This window comes from Triticum dicoccoides, chromosome 2A (assembly GCF_002162155.2).
Source record: "Triticum dicoccoides isolate Atlit2015 ecotype Zavitan chromosome 2A, WEW_v2.0, whole genome shotgun sequence".
NCBI lineage: Eukaryota > Viridiplantae > Streptophyta > Magnoliopsida > Poales > Poaceae > Triticum > Triticum dicoccoides.
In genome coordinates, this window is record NC_041382.1 from 4175938 (window position 1) to 4197770 (window position 21833).

Sequence of the window (21833 nt, forward strand, 5' to 3'; positions counted from 1 at the left end):
TGCGCGCTTATATGTGAATGCATGATGTTTTGGTTATTGAGATGGTATCCAATGTGCAAATATTTCCATTATTTATGGCATAAACATATTTAAAAAATAAGATAAGGATGGTGTTTTGGATATTGATGTGGTCTCTGTATTCCTAAATACCCTATGTTTTTAGTATTGATGTGTTCCCCAATATGCAAATTTGACCATTATTTATCATGTGAATGTATTCCATTTAAATTTAGTAAATCTTGACAATTCTTATGATAATATAATAACGTTAGTACCACATGATGCACTAGTATACAATAGGACGTGTAAGACGCCTAGTCACAGATGGTTCCAAAAAGGTGTCACTAATGAGGTGGACATGGCTATTTATTTTGAAACCACCACAAATACACCTACATCATACACAATTTTGAGTGGCAACCATGTCACACATAGCTGAAACTTTTAGTCCACTCACAAAAGATTCAACCCATTAGGTATGTTAGGCTTTCATATAAAGGTGCGGATTGAAACGAAATCGCTCGATGCCGCGCCTCTCCCCATCCCCTCTCTCTCTCTCTCTCTCTCTCTCTCTCTCACACACACACACACACACACACACACACACACACACACACACAGGAATGCAATAATTGGAAGAACTAGGAATGAATCTAGGTATAATGTGGAGGAACTAGAAACAAAGGAAATAAATAAAGGTTGTTCATCAAGAGAAATAAAGGTTGCTTTGAGAAATATATGGCAATATTTATTTACTCCATGCTACCTATTCTTCTCTAACGCCTCAATGATTGATGTGAAGAAAACGGGGTCTTATCCTCTCTGCCACCTCCGCCCACCAACACATCGCCCCTCCTCTGTCCACCTCCCGCTCTCAAAATCATTGGCACCACGTCCTCCTAATTTGTTTTCCCCATGCCACCTTCCTTGTGGACCACTCCTCGCGCGATAGCACCAGCCCCCTCAAAGTTCCCTCACGCAACAAGATCAAGAAGCGGTTCAGGCTTAATCCCACCATCAAAGGGGCGCTCTGATTCACTCACGGATATTGGCTATTAGGTGGCTTCTCAAGTGAGGATTAAGCCTTCCCCAATATTTCCACACACGGGTCCACATTATGCCATTGAAGAAATCCCCTTGTGTTTCTTCCACTACCGCCAAGTCACCCCAACCCCCCGTTGGTCTCATTCCATCTTCTACACGCACTCTCTTCGCCTAGACTCCCCCTCTCACAGCTCTAAGCAGACGCCATCCCTCCCCCATCGTCACCCTCTTCTCTATCTCTTTCTCCGCTTCTAAACCCTTGTGGTTATTGTTTAGTTGCCATTGTAATGCGATGCATATAGGATTAATTAAATTCCTTTTGTTTCTCATATTAATTTTTATTGTGTGCAAATTGTTTCTTTATAAGGGGACTTTTGTTGTAACTTGCAGGAATACTTTCACATATATGGGCATTGCCAAACCGAAATCTCCTATTTGCTGCTTTAAACGGGAAATGGGGTGGCTCTGCCTGAAGGGAAACATAATGAAACGAACATTGGTTCACCATAATAGATTTATTATTTAATCAGTTTAATAATGTGAAATATTTATGTATAGAAAATAAAGATGTTCATGTAGCTGAATATGGATGTTCATATATTCAAAAGAAATGCGCATCTCGTATTTAAAAACTAAATAATCCATGCATATGAAAAGAAATATCATTATATTTGAAAAATAATTGTTCAGATCTTTGAGAAGAGTTCTTTATGTGTGCCTATATTTGTGTTGGTATAATTTTAGAAATGTTCATGCACTTTTCGAAAAGAGAAAACATAAAAAAAGAGGAGCAATAGACCTAAAAAAATGAACATAGAAAAAAGGAAAAGGATACAAAAAATTAAATAGAAACATTCAAAAAATTAAATTAAAAAATTAATAACAAGGAAATTTCAATAAAATAAAAAATAAACCAGCAAGAAAATAATTTCACATCCCACATTACCACGCGGGTTCACTAGCTGGAAAACTTTTGCACAAACGTCCGTTCTTACCACAAAGAGGGACAAATAGGATTGGATTTGCCACCATAGCAATAGAGGGGTAATCCTATCTGACGCCCGCTAAAACATAATATCAAGCTCCGCACATGAGTGAACGACGTTGGGCCTGCCAAAGTAGCATTACTGTAGTCATGTGAGCCGGCCTTCCATCAGGTTTATTTTTGCTTGGCTGATTTTTCCATTTTATCATTTTTTCTTATATGATAAAGTATTTGATAATTTTTTAAATGATTGCAAATTGTCTATAAATTTCATGAATTTTTAGATAATATTCACAATTGTTTTCAGAAATGTGCACAAAATTTATACAATATTCATATTATTCCTAAAAAACTATGATTACAAAAAATATATACGATTTTCTAAAATGTTTACTATAAAAAATGTTTTCCAATTTTTAAAAATGTTGTCGAACTAAAAATTGATTTTTAATCTGAAAAAATGTTCTCACATTTATAAAAATGTTTAGGCATGTAATAAGTGTGAAACAAAAGAAAAATTAAAAAGCGAATAGAGAAAAAAAAAGGAAAAAAATTGCCAGAAGCAAACTTCCAATAACGTGAACAAGAGGCCTCACTGTTGACAATTCTTAATATTTAGCTATTTAGATGGCCAGATAATAAAAAGGCCCACTGATAGCGTAACTAGTTTTTATCTCATACTTCCTTGGTTCCAAAAAATTTGAAGTTTTAGGTCTGCCATTAATCAGACTTTTTATGGTTTGACCAAGTTTATAGAAAATTTTACTCTTTTTTTTACGTACGGAGTATACAGCTATGGATTAAAACGGCTCAACAAAGGCAGGAGGTCACCTTCTACTACGAGTCCAAGTTAGAGAAATGTGGCTAAAATTGATAAGGATGATCATCCCTCTGATTTCTGGCTAATAAACATGAATGGTGTTATAAATTACTCCGTCCGTCCCATAACACCAGTGTAGTGTCAAAAACGTTTTTATATTATAGGACAGAGGGAGTAGAAGTGATTGCACGCTTTCTAGGATATATAACATGGACGACCAAGTTGCAACAAAGTAGGTATAATATATACGTTGTATATATATACATGCCAATAAACCTGCAGCCATGGAAGCAGCTGAGCGCGTGAGACGATCGAGGTTTACCTTGTTGACACGCTGGAGGACGTTGGCGTCGGTGGCGTGGCCAAAAGCGTCGAGGACGTCGCCGAAGAAGACGGTCATGAGGGGCGTGGTCATGCCGTTGGCCAGCGCGGCCACCGTGCCGACCAGCATCAGCAGCTGGTCCTTGCCGTCGGCATGCCGGAACAGCCCCATGAAGGACACCTTCTCGTGCCGCCCCGCGCTCTCCTCTCCCTCGGCAGCGACTGCTGCTGCGTCCATTGTTGCTTTAATTGTGTATGTACCCAATCCCAAAGCCTACATTTCTTCTACTCATTTGCAGGGTATTTATGGGGCAGGCCAATGACTGGAGGTGGAGGAATATTGTAGCGTTGCACACCCGGCCTGTTGCCAGAGTAGGGTATTATTTGTGCTCCACTAACAGCAAAGAGTAGGGAATGACGTAACTGGATTAGAAAGCGTACTTCTGGGCCGTCCTTGGCGTCGATTCTTGATTTATAACAGCCAAGCACATCGTTGAATATTTTATAGATGATGTATACATTGTTTTAAGTCTAGAAGTTTACAACCATATGCTTGAAGAGGTACTGTAACACAACTGCACATTTGTAGACATAGACTTGAACATCGTTGACAATACAGAACTTTTTGACATATGCTCAGTAAAAAATTAAAACATCTAACATTATAATTTACTTGACAACGAATACTTTCATGTTTTTGTGCAAATTTTCGTGAAGAAAGGATATGTGTGGTGGTCGGGGCAAACAATTGCATGCGGTTAGAACACAAACTCACGTTCATTTTCCAAAACAATTTTAGATTCTTTGATCTACTTTTACTATTTTTTCAATTTCATTGGTCTTGGCTTCTTGCCGGAGCAAATGAACCTGAGCTACAAAATGCCTTTCCCAATATGTCATTAGCAAAATATAATAATTTAAAGGTAGACATTTAGGTGTGAGACGATCGACCAAGTTCAGTGATATTGACAAAAAATGAACTTTTCGAGGAATTCAAAACCAAATCTGGCCCTTTGGGTGAGCACCAGTTATGTCATGCGATGAGCTTATATTACAGTAGACAAACGGTGCCGAGTCACCGTGTGCGCTGTTGGTTCAGCAGGACCGGTTGACCGATCTATATATATACGCTGTTTCATAATCATAAATTCATAATCTAAAATTTCAATGCATCTTATCTCAGCATTGGGCAATCATGATGCTAGCAGCAGTCTAGATGAGTTGCATCGGCAGCCTGTACCTAATCTTGGACAGACTTTTCGTGGCATCAACTTGATTACTCCGGATTAGTATGAAAAGATGCTCCAACTTGCTTCACATGAGTACAGAACCTGGCGCCACAGCAGATAATCCAAACGGTATAGGAAGAGAGCATCTCTACAGTACCGTTTAGTTGCTTATACTTAACCTAATCTTCATGTATTATTGTACACCTGTCACCTGTCCAACTGGTATAGAAAGAGCGAGCATCCTATTGTATTGTTTAGCTGTTTACTTGACCTATTCTTTCTGTATTATTGAGTGCGTACAATCCATCAGCATGTTGGTTGGGGCCAGCGTCAACGAATCAATTCACCCGACCCAACAACCACCTAAGGATCCCCCTGATGAGCTTGCCCAAAGCTCTTGCCCTCGTCGATTCCGTTGGGAGGGACAGGCTCAAGACCAAGGGGCTCAGGGTGTTGCTCTCGCAACTAAAGGATACCACCTACGATGCTACGCCCATGCTTTAAAGCTGGACCCACATAACCAGCGAACATCAGATTTTTAGGCATGACAAATCGACTGTTTTTCATGGCAAGTTGCATTCGGCGGCGATGGCAAATTTAGTTGGCGAGTATGAAAAATCCGACTTAATTCATTTTTTGCCAGGAAAATTGTCGTGCCTGGAAACTAAATTTGCCATCCTCAAATGGCCATGAAAAACTTTCGATTTGCCATGTCTAAAAAACCGACATTAGATGTTTAGCCTTTCCGTTAAAGTTTTGGAAAAGGAAACATTTGACCTCATGAAATGTCCAAAATTTTGGAAATTCTTTGGTTTTTGAAACATCAAAATCCCAGTCAAACTTGATGAATTTTACTCTAATTCAAATTAGTTTTGAAATTACTTTGAGTTCGGTCCGGACTTTCAAGGTTGCAAATATTTGGAAACCCACTGACACTACCAAAGTTCCATTGAGATTTTGAGGTTTGCTCTCTCTCGTTCCAACCTACCACCGTCGCGCTCGCGAATGAGCTCCGAGAAATGATTTTCCAAAAGTAGTCCTCTTAGCCAACAATGCCTTGCCACAATTGATTCTTTGCACCCATTTCTACATTCATATTTTTTTCCAGATGGAACCTACCCATGTGGAGGCGTTTGGGGAAGCAAATCTATTCTGGTTTAGGTTTTGCATACTTGTACTTTGCCATTTAATCTCTATTTTATTTGAAATTCAGCTAGTCTCAAAATATTATATGCAATTACATTTTATTTACAACTTATTATTTTCCACATATTACATCCGCTTTGAAAATATTTTTCAACTATATTGTGTATTAATCTCGGTTTCTAGAAATATTAACTGAACTTACATATGTTTTTTTACTTCGGTTTGCAAAAACAAAGTCCAAGTTTCCATTACGGTTTCATTTGTGCCTCTATCACATTTTCAGCTCGTAATGAATGGATCTCAAAGAGGAAATACAAAATGCTTTACATGTGAGAAACTCTATAAACCATGATGAAACACCTTCAATTATATGTCATACCATAAAAATAAATAGAATGAACCTTTCAAGAAACCTCTTTCACATTAACCATGTGTCACATTGACATGAAATAAGTAAAACATGATCAATTAGATTCATTAATATTACTTTCCAAAACATTCCCAAGATTGATATTTGAAGATTTTAACACCATGAATAGTAATATCCAAACTAATAAAAAACAATCTTTAGAATCAAACTAAAAAGGCATGGGTAGATATGATGACACCGACTGCAGAGATACCCACTACTCACTTACTCAGCAGCCTACGAGAAGACAAAATTAAGGTTGAGAGGGGCCAACCCCCCCACTAATAAAAACTTATAGTTTCAATAGAATATATTCATGCTTAAAGGAAAAAATAAATCATATTCTATGTATTTATACTGCAAGTGCACCAATCATATGAATTGCCTACTAGAAAATAAATTGGGCCTGCCCCTAATGTGCCCCCCAAGCTAGTTGTCTCAGTTGTCAAACAGGAGTAAGGTAGATGGACCAAAGGAGAGAGGAGGTATTGAAAAATGGGTTTATACAGGCACACGTCTCAAGCAATGAAAATATGGGTGATAGATTCAATTCTAGTAGAAAGCATCTCCCTGGGAAAATCACATCCAATTTGTAGTAAAACTTGAAAAAAATATGGATCATGTTACTAAGTTCATCATCTTTGAACCGATCGATCATGACACATGTGTTGTAGTGAGCACATGCTAATGCATGTGGGCACTTTCGCTTGTGATTCATGGAAAAAGCTTTTATAAAAGCATGCATTAACTACAAAGAGTTTCAGTGTATAATGTATGGTAGGCATAGTACAATTTCCCAACAGAATAAATAAATTTAACAACAATAGTATAATTGTCCCATCCTATATATACCACAACAAATATGCACTCCTGTCAAGTAATGAGGTTATACTTTATATACAAAAGTATATTTTTAACACTCAAGTTTACAAGAACTCGACATATGTCCCTCATCCTTTTTTGGTCGAGATTCCGTCCTCATGCTTATAAACTGGAGAAATTTCATACCAAACCAAAAATGTGAAAAAAAACTGCTTATGTGTCACTTGTTTAGATGAGGGAGAGAGAGGAAAAGGAGGAAGGTCCTAAGGGCTTAGCCAAAGTACATATATTGACAAGATACCAAAGAAGTGCCTTCTAGAACATATATATATGAAGAGAAACAAGACTTGCAAGATATTCATACAATACATGACATGTACAACATTCTTAAAAGGCGATTTTCAAATGTATATACATATAACATAAAAATACCTCGCTTTTCACATCGACATGGGAAATGCATGTTTGAGAGTTAGAAATGATTGAAAATCAGAAGCAAATATTTCGTCGTAAATGCATACAATCTTACTACATCACATATAATTATATTGGTAGGAACATCAAACGCTAGTTTACATCTTGAGCTCCCCGTAAGGTCCTTTCAAATAGTAAATGTGCCATACAAATTGGAACCCATCGTAATTAACGATCCTAGGTTATTATGATGACGTCGACTGGAGCTCAACCAATGAAGCATACACTCCATCTTTGATGTTCATCAAGGACACATGACTTCCTTTCTCTAATATCACACCATCATGGAGAACTGCAATGGTATCAACGCCTTTGATCGTCGATAGGCGGTGCGCCACAATAATTGTTGTTCTGCCAACCATAACATGATTTAAGGCAATATGCACAATCCGTTCAGATTCAACATCCAAGGCGCTAGTTGCCTCATCGAGTAGTAGTATCTTAGGGTCTTTTAGTATGGCCCTTGCAATAGCCACCCGCTGCTTTTGGCCACCAGATAGTTGTATCCCTCTCTCTCCAACAGAGGTGTCATATCCATGAGGAAGGCTTGATATGAACTCATGCGCATTGGATGCCTTCGCTGCTGAAATGAGCTCCTCCTCCGTGACTTCCCCATTCTTGCCATAGGCTATGTTGGCACGGATTGTGTCATTGAAGAGCACAGGCTCTTGGCTCACCAGTCCAATTTGGTCCCTCAACCATTTGATGTTTAATTTGTTGATTCCCCCTCCATCCAATAAAATGGTGCCTGAAACTGGATCATAGAATCTCTCCAATAGTGCAATTACTGTTGACTTGCCACTACCACTCTCTCCAACAAGTGCAACACTCTATACAAGACCATAGAAGAAGTAAGTGGCTCATTACATGCATGAATGTTGAAGATATAACAATGCGATGCGAATACGTGAAGTGGGTAAATTAACCTTGCCGGTCGAAATGTGAAGTGTAAAGTCGTTGAAGATGAAAATATCTGGGCGAGTTGGGTAGTTGAAGCTGACATGTTGGAAATCAATGTCACCCTTGACCTCATCTAATGTAAAACCCTCATTGTTGCTCGAGTCAATTATTGACTTCAGGTCCAGCAAAGCAAATATAGACATAGCTGAATCCTTTGCTTTATTTGAATCGGAGACCATAGCACTTGTTTGAGATACTCCCATAGTTGCCAAAACTAGTGCAAAGAAAACCTACAAAGTATGACTTACTATGTGAAATGACATTGTGAAAGTTATGTCTGTGGTTAAAGATGGAGCAATTATGAAAATAAAATAATGAGAAGAGAATCCTCAGCAAGAAACTGTACTACTAAAAATGCATTTGCGTACCTCAAAAATGTCACCAAAATTTGATTTTCCATGGCGCACGAATTGCCCTCCGACATAGAAACAAAGACCATACGTAAGGTACAACATCAAGTACGAGAAACCAAATCCAATACCCCCAACTACTCCAGTTTTGAATCCTTGATTCATTGAGTCTTCACACTTATGATCATATATTCTTGTAATTCTTTTCTGTGAACAAAACGAAGCGACGGTCATTATACTAATAACTGCATCTGTGGCCACTTGACTCGCATCTTCATGCATCATCTGGAGAATGAGCAATCCTTTGAGAATGTGAAATAACAACTTTCTAGAGTAAGTGTTGGTTCTTACTAAGCATGACAGAGTAAAACAATAAAGACTACACTTTATCAACACCAGTGAATATTTTTTTAGTTATTGGTATTTTATCTTTATCTTACTGTTGTATACATGGAGTTATTTTTGTTGACTCTTCCACTTACCTTTTTGCCTTGCTAAAAATCTTAAAGAGGACATTTAATGGCTAACTAATTGAACAACAAATCTCCCCACATAACAAACTAAGTTCACCACCTCCATAGAACTTTCTAGTGAATATGGATCATGAAGTAGGTTAGAATATGAAAATGTGTGGTTATGGATCCAAGGGCGCATTGCAATGTTCTAAGTCAAGTGGAACACCGCCATGACACTAGCCAAGATGAAACATGGATGTGCACACATCATATGAGATATATGGAGCAAGCCAAGCCAACGTCCCTGGCTTAAAATAATTCGTAGAAAATCAAGGACCGAAAGTTGGCATGCTCTATTTTATTTAGCCAGAAAGGTGTGTCTTATAAATAGCAAGACTCCACATTTTTTGAACATTGGCAACTAACGTACTTGAAATTACTTTGACTAAATAATATGCATAAAATTTCTCACAAGGTACTTCTAGAATATATCGTTTTCTTGGCTTTTCATGCACATTATATATTATAGTGCAAATAAGTTGTGAAGTTGCATGAAGACATTGCCTATGCACAAAGAAACGACATATATAGAATTACAAGGTGCGTAACATTTAGTTTTAGGAAATCATTCTCAAAACGTAATATTACTTGAGGAACATCCCAATAGTTTTCTGTAAATGATTACCTTAGCATCTTGACTAAATCCACCTATGAACTTCACATGGGCATAACCTTGTAGACCCACAAGTGGAATCACACATATTAGGATCAAAGCAAGCTTCCAATCAGCTATCATAGCAATGAAAACTCCCGTGACAAGTGTGGAGATAATCTGAACAATTAAGGACAAGTTATCTCCCACTAAACGCCGAACATTCAGAGCATCAATTGATAGTCTTGCACCAAGTGCGCCGCTGTAGGATATAGTTTTAGCAATTATATTACGTGAAATTAAAGTTCAGAAAACCTAGAGGAAGAAGAAATTAACCAAGAGAAAAGTTGCAACACACCTGGAATTTCTCGGATCATCAAACCAAGCAACTGCTTGGTGCACAATGCTTTGAAATGATAAAGCCCGGATGCGCTCTATAAGCTTTCCTCCAGCTATTCCAAACAAGAAGAACTCTGCTGGTATTACGATTATCGATATGATACCTATGACAACACATATGAGACCCCAAAAACTAGTATCCTTTTTTAGTTTATCCGGTGGCTCATAGAAAGCTTTAATGGCACTTGAAAGCATTAAACCAAACATTGGGAAAAGCACTCCATGAATTGCTGCCGCTAAGGATCCTAGTAGAAGAATTGGTACCTCTGGCTTATTAAGAAGAGCTAGTCGTACCATGGGAGATTTTTTTGGGAACACACCATCACAATTGTACTCTTTCTGATTCTCCTTGTGTGTATCATTTCCTCCAGATGATTCAACTGCGCTAGGTAGTCCGAAGGGGAGTGTGAAAGAGTGCCTGCTACTGCTTCCTAGAGAACCACTAGTCGATCGCTTCATTGACAGGCTTGCACTTTTAGACCTTTGAGTAGACAATCGACGATCTATTCTTTGCTCTTCATGGCTTTCTTGTAGTAGAATAAGTTGAGAGTATGCACCATCTAAGTTTAGTACTAATTCATCGTGGGTACCTAAATAAAAGTACATTTATATATGTAAGAAAATGATCAATTTAATTGAAATATTCCAAACATGTGATTGATAAAAAGTGAATGATGCGAATGTAATCCCGACCTTGCTCAACTATCTTTCCTTCTTGAATAACTGATATGCAATTAGCATTCCTAACGGTACTTAAACGATGTGCAACCACAAGCGTACTTATATCAACCATGATCCTATCCAGTGCCACCTGAACTATTCTCTCTGCTTCCACATCTAATGCACTAGTAGCCTCATCTAACAAGAGTATTTTGGGGTTTTTAATGATTGCTCTAGCGATCGCAATCCTTTGCTTTTGTCCCCCTGAAAGTTGAGCACCACGTTGGCCAACCATTGTGTCATACCCCTAGCACGAGATAAAAATAAATATTAGCACTCAACTGAAATAGAAGAACTCAGAATTAAACAACTATTTTCACGCACATTGGGCAACTTATCAACAAAATTTGCCGCATTAGCAATCTCAGCAGCTCTCTTAATCTCATCCATTGTTGCATCTTCTTTGCCATATGTTATGTTATCTTTAATTGATGTCATAAAGAGCAAGGGCTCTTGGCTAACAAGACCAATTTTCTCTCTTATTGAATCAAGGTGCAAACTCTTGATATTGATCCCGTCAATCAAAACCTCACCAGCCTGTGGATCATAGAATCTCTCTACAAGACTAACCACTGTTGACTTGCCACTCCCACTCTCCCCAACTATAGCCATTGTAGTGCCAGTAGGCACATGTAGTGAGAATCCATCAAATATTAGTTTCTCTGGCCTTGATGGGTAGCTAAAGTACACATCCTTCAACTCAATATCACCCCTCATTTCTTCTAGTTGTTTACCAGTATTGTCATCATGATCAATATCTGGTTTCCTCTTGATTATTCTGAACATTCTGTGTGCTGCTGATTGTCCTTCTGCAAAGGCAGTCATACACGGGGCTGCATTACCTAAAGATCTGCATCAAACAGTCAATATCTCTTCCACTAATGTGTTATAGGACATATGAATTCTAGTTCAAGGTAAGAGAAAGAACTCACGCTGCCCCAGTCATGATAGCTAATAGGACAGTGAGGACTTGTCCTCCTGTGTATCCTTTTGTAAGTACCAACTTCCCACCATACCATATGGCTAGGCCATAGCTAGAGAAGAGTGCAAAGAAAACAGAACCCATTCCAAAACCATTGGTAAGTCCTTCCTCAACAACATTCTCATATGATGTGTGTATTAGTTTACTGTACGCTTCTATGGCCTGCTTCTCCCCATTGAAAGAAACAACCTATTTTGTGGATATAGCCACAAGGTAACTTAGTGAGCACGCAAACAATTATTTATGCATACTATCCATTGGATAAAACTTTAAGTTGCTTTGTGAATTGAACTTACTGTTTTTATGGCACCAATTGTTTGTTCGACAATATTCCCTGCATTACCGTATGATGCTTGACTTCTGCTTGTTATTTTGGTCATCATTTTTGTCGCTATTCCTGCAGCAAGTACAACTGGAGGTATGCATGCCAACATGACAACACATAGAAGCCATCCTTTCATAAAACCTATAGTGAAACCACCAATGAAAGTAGCCACAAGTTGTTGGAACTTGCCAACCTGAAAATTTTCATGGTGCGCATCTTTGTCAGTTTAATACGAGTTACTAGAATACAATGAATAGTGAAGACAATTTTTCTTATGCGCTCAACATTTGACTTCGAGAAAGTCCTTACCTTTTCACCAATAGCATCTTGAACTAGCACAGTATCGCCGGCCATTGTTGAAACTATTTTCCCGGTTGTCATTTGCATGTCAAAGAATGAGATATCCTGTCTCAAAACAGATTTGAGGTAGAGAGATCGAATTCGTGCCGCCTGCCTTTCGCCAGTAATTGTCCAACATGACACCTCTGCACAGACAACAATAGTTATTTTACATTGACATGATCAACGATATATTGCTTGCTATGATTGAGTTTGCCTGATAGAAGAGTTACATGAACCGAAAAAAGTCATCCATCTTCTTCCACTTGAAATGTAAACATTTTTATATTGAACAGTTTTTCTATTCTCTTTGGACAAGAACTCTAGGAAATAGCTTGGAATTTTCAGCCACATCGTTAACTACTTGCAAATTTAAAACACTAGTATGTGCGCTTCTCAAACAAGGTCAAGATCTGTGGTATCTCAGCAGGAGGATAATCCACATGCTCTGCATCGACCAAGGTGCAAACATACATGAACAGGTTGACAAGGTATGCTGATGCTCACGGAGAAAGGAGATGACCGCTGCTCCGATTCCCAAGTAGACAAAGTTCAAAACAGCCTGCATAAGCGAAATGACAACAAGGTGAAAACCGTCGCCCTTCGTTTACCGTCTTACAACCATGCAACATGCGCAAGTAAAGAAATCAAACTATTAGTTTATGCAGAGATGTGATGATGCGTGGTAAATAAAAGATCCTTCTGCTTGCTAGAAGTTCTTGCGATTGGTGGTGAACTCGGTAGACAGGTAAAGTCAACATACAACAAGTATCTTAAACTAAGAATACTCGCCGTGATAACCTAGCTGCAAGACAAAAGAATACTACTAGTACTACATGGAAATTCATGGACAAAACTGATGAAGCGACGGTAGACTTCATTAAACTGAGGACTGGGGATGTATATATAGTTATATACTTACTTTGTTGACGCGGTGGAGCACGTTGGCGTCGGTGGCGCCGCCGAAGGCGTCCACGACGTCGCCGAAGATGACCGTCATGAGCGGCTGCGAGACGCCGTTGGCCAGCGCGGCCACCGTGCCGACCAGCATCAGCAGCAGGTCCTTGCCGTCGGCGTGCCGGAACAGCCCCGTGAAGGACACCTTCCCGACGCTCCCCTCCTCATCCTCCTCGCCAGCATCCCTCCCGTTGGCAGCCGGTGTTGCGTCCATTGTTATACCTAGCTCGTAGCTTCAAGCTTCAGCTGTGTGTAAGTCTGATCGATTCTCACGGTTCTTCTAGTACTCATCTGCAGGGCGGGTATTTATGGGACAGGCCGGTCAACTCTCGCCTCTCGGAGTGGGTGGCCGGAATGCTATACCGCTGCCGTACTCTGGTGGCTCTTGCCGGCGGTTACTGCAGAACCCGAAGACTTTTTTTGGATCAGCCCCCCGGTTCTATTTCCAGAGAAAACGAAACCAGTGATACGAGGTTCAGTACGGCAGGGCTTGCCCGCAGACCAGCATTTCTGCAAGCCAGGTTTCGATAATCCGGACACTTTGAGCGGCCGCGTTTTGATAATCAGTATGCATGCTACCCTGGTAAATCTGGGTGCAGTGGATGATAACCTGGGGTCTTCGCCGTCTTGGCTTTTCGCGTGCTGTTTTGGATCAGGGTGAACAACACGGCTCTTCTCTTCCACCTGGGGCCTGCTCTCTCTCTCTCTCTCTCTCTCATCTTTTTATCTCTTCTTCAAACAGATTTTTCGCCCTGCTTTATAAATAAAATAAAAACAGGTGAGCCGATATAAGATGGTGAGAAAATCCTTCTACTAAGCAACTAAGAGAAAAACAACATCCAAGAGAGTGACGAGAACGCCACTCACTAACGTTGAACATGAATACAGGAGTAGTCGTCACACCTAACAATAGGCAGCTGAGACTACCGAATAGGCATGAAACCGCGCCTCCATAGGAAACCACCGGACACTGTAACCCCGCCCACACCAAGCTATCGTCCGTGAGGGCCGCCTGCCCTCTCACTCCTGGTCACAAAGCGCCGATGCTACCAGCAGCAGGGCCGTATCTAAAAAAACGGGGGCCCTGTGCCAAATAAAAAAATTTAGGTCCTTGATAAAGTCATTGGCAATTAGGAAAAGAAGATTTTGGCACAAAGTGATTCATATCAAAAAGCGTTTCTCAAGACTAAATTAGTACAATATATATGTATCTTGTTGCTGTGTAGTTGAAGTGCATCTTACAAGAAAGCTATTCTCAAAAGTAGACATTAGTACATTACTTATCACAGAACATGCCATCTTTCTTCTCTAAAAAAAACAAAAAAAAAAACTTGCCATCCTTCTAGCATTCTTTTGATACAAAATATTAATGTTTTTTTTTTCGTACACAATGTTCTTCAAAATGATATGATTCTTTTGCTAAAAAACTTATCAATAGCACCTTTTCAAGATTGACTTATTAGTTCGCTATAAGCTTATATGATGTAAAGTATTAAAAATAGAACATAGAAACAAAAAGGGACGAAAAGAACTTTGATTTATTTGCGAAGAAGACCATGTGCGGTCGGTGGCAATGTGGCTGGTAGTCTGGTTCAGGGTCTCATCGGGCAAGCATTTCGACTTGGACTCCGACTCCAATTGGTACATCCAGGTCACAGCATAGTAACAAGCAGCAATGGAATGTAAAGAAGCATGGAGGATATGACATACCGAGAAGAAACCATCGAATAAACAGAAGGTTGATTGAGGGTGTAGGTAGCATACCTATACATTCCAACAGAGAAGCTACGAAGGAATTAATCCAAGAGAGTTGTGACGGTAGGAATGGATTTGCACGGCTCATTTGAAGTTAAAGAGAACACAGAGAAAGAAAAGGAGAATATGAAGGAGGAGAGGCGTGCGTGAGATGAAGTCCTAGGAGTAGTTACAGTGCAGGTTCTCAACCAGTCAAATGCATTAATTGGTCATTACAAGCTGTGAAAATCCAGTCAAATGCATTGTTAGGCCATCTCCAATAGGTTGTATGTTAGTTATGTTGGTAAAATGTGCATGTCGTCAACCAACAAGCTATCATACAACTGCTCCAATAGGTTGTATCTAAATTATCCAGTAGATGGTAAGAAAATAAATGTGATTACTCTCTATTTCACCTTGGAGCTTGTGCAAAGGTTGTTGGTTAATCCACATACAACGATGCTCTCTCTCCACATTTATTACATGCCACATCATCACTATGTTCTAGGTGGCAAATTAACCAACACCTATCTTACATTGTTGGAGATGAGATGCCCTGACATATCTCGGTATCTCATATCAACCTTCAATCATGTGTGGGAGTTGGATAACAAAACAAATCAAGTCAAATCCAACAGAGTTCTCGATATTTGACTAGATTTGAGGGTGTAGCTAGCATACCTAGTAGTAACAAATCAGGGGCCCTGTGCAGTTGAACATGCTCCACAGGTGTCCCGTACGGGCCTGACCAGCAGACAGGGATTTCTGAGGGTGGAGAGAAACATGCACAGGACAGGAGGCCACCGAAGCGCACGTGGATTTTTAAAGCTCGGGTTTCCGGACACCCCTTGTCCTTACCCTCCAACATTGCTTTGAGATCCGTGCTAGACAACTAACTTTGTATATCAGATTTTCTCTTTTTTGTTTCTTTAAAATAAAACAATATATGAACTTCAAACTTTGCAAGACACCAAAACATTCTAACTAGAATGTGGAAAAAAAGTTTCAGATTTTTTTGTCAAACATAAATATACGAAATTAGTTTTTTTGTATTAAAAATGTACTTTTTAGTATTTATATTGCACAAAAAATTCCGAAAGTTTTTTCCCACATTCTAGCAAGAATGTTTTGTTGAGCTGCTAAGTTTGAAGTTCATATGTTGTTCTATATGGGAGAAACAAAAAAGACAAATGTAATCGCACGAATCGCAATGCAAAAATGAGTGGCTAGATAAGGGGGTGTCCCAAAGCCTATGCTCTACAACATGTTTACCCCATGCCATAGTCGAAGAAGCTTCTTGCCAGGATAGCATGCCCAAAGGTACTTGGGATTGATGACGATGCCCATCCCTCCGCTGTCGCCGAACTGCTCCTCCACCGAGGCCACTCCCAATCCCTTCACCTCCTCGCGCTCCAACGGTGTAAAAGTAACTAAATGTGTATAGATTGCAGATGGACATTTGTATTAGATTCACATATGTATAGATTGTATATGGATATTTATATTAGATTCACATGTTTATAGATTATAGATGAATTTTAGATTTGATTCACATGTTTATAGATTATAGATAAACTTTCAGAATTGATTCACATGTTTATAGATTATAGATGAACTTTAGATTTGATTCACATGTTTATAGATTTTAGATTCAATTCACCAATTTTTTCGTCCATCCATACTCTTTAATATTAATTGATGGCTTCAAAAGAGCGTCGAAAATATGGTGAAACGTTGATTAATTTCCATTTCACAACATTCTGACACTCAATGCTTTTATCTTTAGCACAAGTCATGCCCCTTTTTCGTCCATCCATACTCTTTAATATCGGTTGATGTTTCATACATGTAAATATTTTTTAGCGTTTTTATTCCAGTCGTCTCTCTTATCCATACGGAGTTCTCACATGCAAATTTATCTGGAGTGCTCAAACCATGCAGGGATTCAAAAGAGTGTCGAAATTATAGCGAAATGTTGAATAATTTCCATTTGGCAAAAATTCTGACACTCAATGTTTACATTTTTTTAGCACAAGTCATGCCCTATTTTTTCGTCCATCCATACTCTTTAATACTGGTTGATGTTTAATATTTGTAAAGAATTGGTAGACTTTTATTATATTCATCTCTTATCCATATGGAGTATGCACATGAATATTTATTTGGAGTGCTTAAACCATACAGAGCTTCAAAAGAGTGTCAAAATTATGACAAAACTTTGGTTAATTCCAGTTTGCAACATTTCTCACACTCAATGTTTTCATTTTTTAGCACAGATCATGCCCCCCCTTTTGTTGATCCATAAGTTTTACTGCTTATTTCATACTTTAACTTATTAAACTATTCCATAACATGAACGTAGGAAACGAAGCAAACATGCCACTGGGGTGGCCACACCAGGCTAGATGCATGCCACAAGGTTCACCTCACTTGCAATGAAATCTGTGTAGATCTTCAGGATGACTTTGTGGAGTGGATAGTATGTTTTCATTCAATTAGTGCTATGCCTTATCATTTTGTAGTGTATATAAAGTTGCGCCCAGAATTATCTAATTTTTGTTTTCTTTTAATTAAGCTCATCGTATCCCTTGTTGGGGATGGGCTGAGTTCATGCATGTGGCCAACCTGCCCATCGATGTGGAGGACACAATTCAGTTTGAGATGACGCTGTTAAAAAATGGCATGCTGTTGACCCTTAGGGTCACCATCGAGGAATGGAAAATGTATTTCAATGGTCGAAGTTGGATTCAGATTGCCACAGAATTAGGGATGTAAGCTAGTAAAACAACAACCGAGGACCGCAGGCCCCCTTGGCCCCCGCATCGCTCCCGCATGGGCGACTCGGGCGGCGCCAACCCTAGCCCGCCGCCGGCCTTCCTCCCCCTTCTCCTCTACCTCGTCGCCGCCGGGGAAGGTGGCGGCGGGGATTTGCCTGCTCCGTCGTGCGCGGGGGGCTCCGGAGCCGAGGCGGCGACCTCGGGTTGTGGCGCGATGCCGTCCTTAGCCAACGGCGGCCGCCCGTGCAGGTTGGCTGCCTTGGCAGCGCGGGCGGCAAGGCGGCGGCGGGTTGAGGCTGCTGGACGCCCGGTCGTGGGGGCGCCCGTCCAGATCTGACGCCTTCGCGTCCAACGCTTGGGTCCCCTTTCAGATCCGGTCTTCGGTCGTCCCAGGCTGCCGGCGCCGGGTTTGAAGATGGGGCTGGAGGCGGTGAAGTTCCCGGAGAAATCCAGGCCGATTCAGCCGGCCACGTTGGCGGCGACGCCCGCGGGCGCCGTCCCCTACTTGTAGGCGCCGTTATGGTACTCCCCTCCCCCTTTTGTCTTATTCCCCTGCTCGTTACTGGGCGAAAGCCAAAATCCTTCTGGATTGGGCGGCAGCGACGCCCGTGGCGTCGTCACCTTCTTGAAGGTCTCGCCTTTGGTGAGTTTTGGGGCGTTGGTGAGCTCGCTCCGTTGGTAGGTGTTTAGCGGCTGCGTGGTCGGAGTCTGCGGTGTTTGGGATTCCTCCATTGCAGCTTTGTCATCAACACTCTCGCCGTGCATTTGCCTCTCCTCGTGTGAAATTCCCTCTCAGTGCCCAGGTTCCCCTTTGTTGAGCTCGGAGCTGCATGTTGGCGGTGCTCTGGTTTGGTCTTCCCGATGTCAATGGTGGCGGTTTCCCATCTTAGCTCTTGGGAGAGCGTCTGTATCTTCCGACGGATCGGCGCCTCGTGCCAGGCGAGGGGGCAGGGAGCCCTTTCGGAGATGGAGGAGGTCGTATCCGTTTTGACCGCAGCCTATGGAGCTGACAATGTGTTACTTCCAATCTGCTAGTTGTGTCTCCTCAAGGCCTTCTTGGTGTCACTGAGCGGTGGACTATGATCGGTGGAGGGCTTCATCCTCTTCAAGCTGCTCTTGGGCTTTAGTTTCTTCATCTTTGCTTGTAGGTTGTATGAAGCTAGCTAGCTGTTGCAGAGCACTATGTATCTCTTAACTGTTTTGTTTTTCTGTTCCTGTAAGTGGGTTGATGATGTAATCCTGGCCGGTTGATGGCTAAACTGAAAAAAAAGAGTTGTTGTTGCACTAAATATATATGTTGTATATATGCACACAAAGCACTTTCAATTATACACTTATTATATTGTAGTGTGTAAGTATTAAACATTAGAGAGTTGTTGTACTAAAGTGTGTATTTGAAATGTGCTATTATGACATTAGGGTACTAATATTATTGCTAAACTGAAAAAAGTTACAACGGCAACTAAAAATGCTGCCATGGCAGTGCCTTTTTTATTTTAGCATCAATCATCCTCCTAGTTACATTAATTATAGCAACAATCGCGGATTGTTCCTTTATTAGCGCAGAATGCAGTATCTAGTATGTTGCCAAGAACTGAATGCCGCCCTCACGACATCTTGCACACATAGTTCCGGATAATATTACCAATATATAATTGTGAAAAAATGATTAAATCTATTTTATTGTATCATTTATAGAGATACGCAGCCAGCCGTGGTTGAGCTTGCAAAACAAGGGGTTCCAGTAGGGCAAGGCTTGCATTGCTTTCCTGTAGACTGATAGTTTTAACGCCTGCAGGTTTTGTCCAAGTGAAGCCCTGCAGCATCCTTGCAAACAACATCATTGTGATAGAGGTACCAAGTGAAATCCCAGGACAACCCCTTCTCCCACTGCTAAAAGAAATGAAACGTAGGCCTGGCTCAGTGAGAAGAACATTCACGGTATTCAGATGCCTCTCAGGACGAAACTCTATTGGTTCGCTCCAAATCTTGGGGTTTCGGCCAAGTCCAAGCCGGCTTAAAAGGATGTGGCTATCCTTTGGGATGGTGTAGCCAGTGATAGTGGTGTCCACCATTGCAACATGGGGTAAATTAAGAGCATGGTATGGGTGTATGCGGAAGGCCTCCCGGATACACGATTTGAGATAATTTAGCCGAGGAATATCAGACTCCTGGACTAGTCTATCTTTACCAACGACAGCGTCGAGTTCATCGGTTGCTTTTTGCATGATCTCTGGTCTGTTCATCATCTCGGCGAGCGCCCACTCAACCGCATTTGATGGGTTGTCGACTGCTGCAAGCACCATTTCCTACACCGGTCGATGTTGGAATAAATAAAGCAATCAATCAATACAATACAACAACAAAAAAGGTCAATACATATATAATATATGATTGAAGAATAATTAATGAACTTTCTGTTGAGGTAGATCGTACTAACCGCCGTTTGTGCTCTTATTTCTTGTAGGGATAGCAACGGTTGTCCCTCTGCATCTTTAAGATGAACTAGGACATCCAAAAAGTCTCTAACCTCTTTATCTTCACCACCTTTCTCAAGAGTGGATGACCTTTCATGGATCCGCTCCCATATGATGGGATCATGCAACCGGTTGAGTGTTCTCATGACATCCATGGAAACCTCCTCATGGCCATCCAAGTCGAGGCCTACCAGGGCTGGGATGTAGTCAGACACGCAGAAGCTGTACACATGGTTGAGGGCCTTAAAAAGAGCGGCCGCATGTGCCTCGTCCTCATATCCAGGCCCATTAGTTGACGAAGCCGGTAGGTTGCTAAAGTATCTTTTACCGAACACAAGCCTTCTTATCAGGTTACAACAGAAATGTTGTGCCACATGGCGCACGTTGACAATGTTTTTTGCATGTGGCATCATGCGATGACAAGCGGTGTTGTTAATGTACCTTACAAGGTGGTCGTACTCCTCCTTCCGTAGGTGGTTGAGCTTCTGCTCCATGGACGAGGTGAGGATCTCCGAGGTGAGGACGCGCCTCATCTTTTTCCACTGCTCTCCATGCGGTGACAAGACGGAGCCCTTGTACCCGAAGCTGAATGTACCCGAGGCGAAGGTGGTGGGACGGGAGGCGAAAACTTCATCCTTCTTCCGTAGTACCTCACATGCTATCTCTGGGCATGTCACAACAATGACATGAGTAGCTCCGAGACGGAGGCACATGATGTGTGTGTTCATCTCCTTGAGAAGGCGATGGATCCACCGGAACACTGCCGGCTTGTTCCAAACCATCTGGTGCATGTTCCCAATGATGGGCAGTGTGGCAGGCCCCGGGGGCAGCAGACCTCGTCGTGTCCATTCCTTCTGGGACAATACCACTCTTTTGCTTTTTCTGAGAAAATACAACAGCAAGGTAGCCATGATAATTATAACCAGCGTACCAACAAGAGTCATATTGCATGAGCTGGTCAGGGTGCTATATGGACTATCCCCGCAAAAAAAGAAGGTTGCTATATGGACTAGAATAGATGGAAAGCTCTGGAATAGGTAGATAGGTTGGGGGTGACAAAGGGGTGTTTTAAGACTTGTGTCCGAAGACACTCCTGCTTGGTGCATCCAACTTGGTTAACTGTAGCGTATTTATAGGACATCCGGGGAGCTAGCTAGCTTGGCTGCAGTTCGTCCACGGTTCCATGCATCGTGGACATGATCAGGTTCATATAATTATTTTATTAGTTAGAGATATTCTTCAGTTTGATCAGCTTCATGAATTTTTTTCCATTTGCCAATATCAGAGAAGGCATCTGCTGAGGTAGTTCATATGGTGCCCTTTATCCAGACCCTTTCTCAGGTATAATTTCTGGATTTACTGCAGAACCGTTGCTTAAGCGATTATTTGTTTGTTTATTCATCCCTGAATTTCGCTCGTGCCATGCGTGGCCTGCATTCCTTGGAGATCAGAGACT

General features: G+C 41.0%; 3 protein-coding genes across 3 annotated transcripts in view; all 3 read right to left on the reverse strand.

Annotated features, from left to right (window-relative positions):
- The window catches only part of LOC119352673 (ABC transporter B family member 4-like), a 10265-nt gene extending 6857 nt beyond the window's left edge, over positions 1 to 3408 (reverse strand). The window contains exon 1 of the mRNA XM_037619253.1: positions 3172 to 3408. Within this exon, the coding sequence (XP_037475150.1) occupies positions 3172 to 3408 (237 nt within the window). The remainder of the gene's footprint in view (positions 1 to 3171) is intronic.
- A 3922-nt stretch (positions 3409 to 7330) lies between these two features.
- Positions 7331 to 13603, reverse strand: LOC119352605 (ABC transporter B family member 4-like). The gene is made up of 12 exons (XM_037619167.1): positions 13355 to 13603; positions 12940 to 12994; positions 12403 to 12578; positions 12065 to 12286; positions 11719 to 11957; positions 11111 to 11636; positions 10760 to 11033; positions 10024 to 10656; positions 9701 to 9957; positions 8579 to 8845; positions 8177 to 8440; positions 7331 to 8080 (listed from the first exon to the last, which is right to left on the reverse strand). The coding sequence occupies exons 1-12, from the start codon at positions 13601 to 13603 to the stop codon at positions 7436 to 7438; spliced, it is 3807 nt and encodes a 1268-aa protein (XP_037475064.1). The 3' UTR covers positions 7331 to 7435.
- A 5766-nt stretch (positions 13604 to 19369) lies between these two features.
- Positions 19370 to 21468, reverse strand: LOC119358556 (tyrosine N-monooxygenase-like). The gene is made up of 2 exons (XM_037625043.1): positions 20341 to 21468; positions 19370 to 20209 (listed from the first exon to the last, which is right to left on the reverse strand). The coding sequence occupies exons 1-2, from the start codon at positions 21319 to 21321 to the stop codon at positions 19589 to 19591; spliced, it is 1602 nt and encodes a 533-aa protein (XP_037480940.1). The 5' UTR covers positions 21322 to 21468; the 3' UTR covers positions 19370 to 19588.
- Between the last annotated feature and the right edge of the window lie 365 nt (positions 21469 to 21833).

Coding starts and splice junctions, on each gene's coding strand:
- LOC119352605 (XM_037619167.1), bottom strand. CDS start 13,603: ATGGACGCAACACCGGCTGCCAACGGGAGGGATGCTGGCGAGGAGGAT. Junction 11,958..12,064: donor CAATTGGTGCCATAAAAACA/GTAAGTTCAATT, acceptor TCCACAAAATAG/GTTGTTTCTTTCAATGGGGA. Junction 8,441..8,578: donor ATTTTGGTGACATTTTTGAG/GTACGCAAATGC, acceptor CATACTTTGTAG/GTTTTCTTTGCACTAGTTTT.
- LOC119358556 (XM_037625043.1), bottom strand. CDS start 21,321: ATGACTCTTGTTGGTACGCTGGTTATAATTATCATGGCTACCTTGCTG. Junction 20,210..20,340: donor AAATAAGAGCACAAACGGCG/GTTAGTACGATC, acceptor CGACCGGTGTAG/GAAATGGTGCTTGCAGCAGT.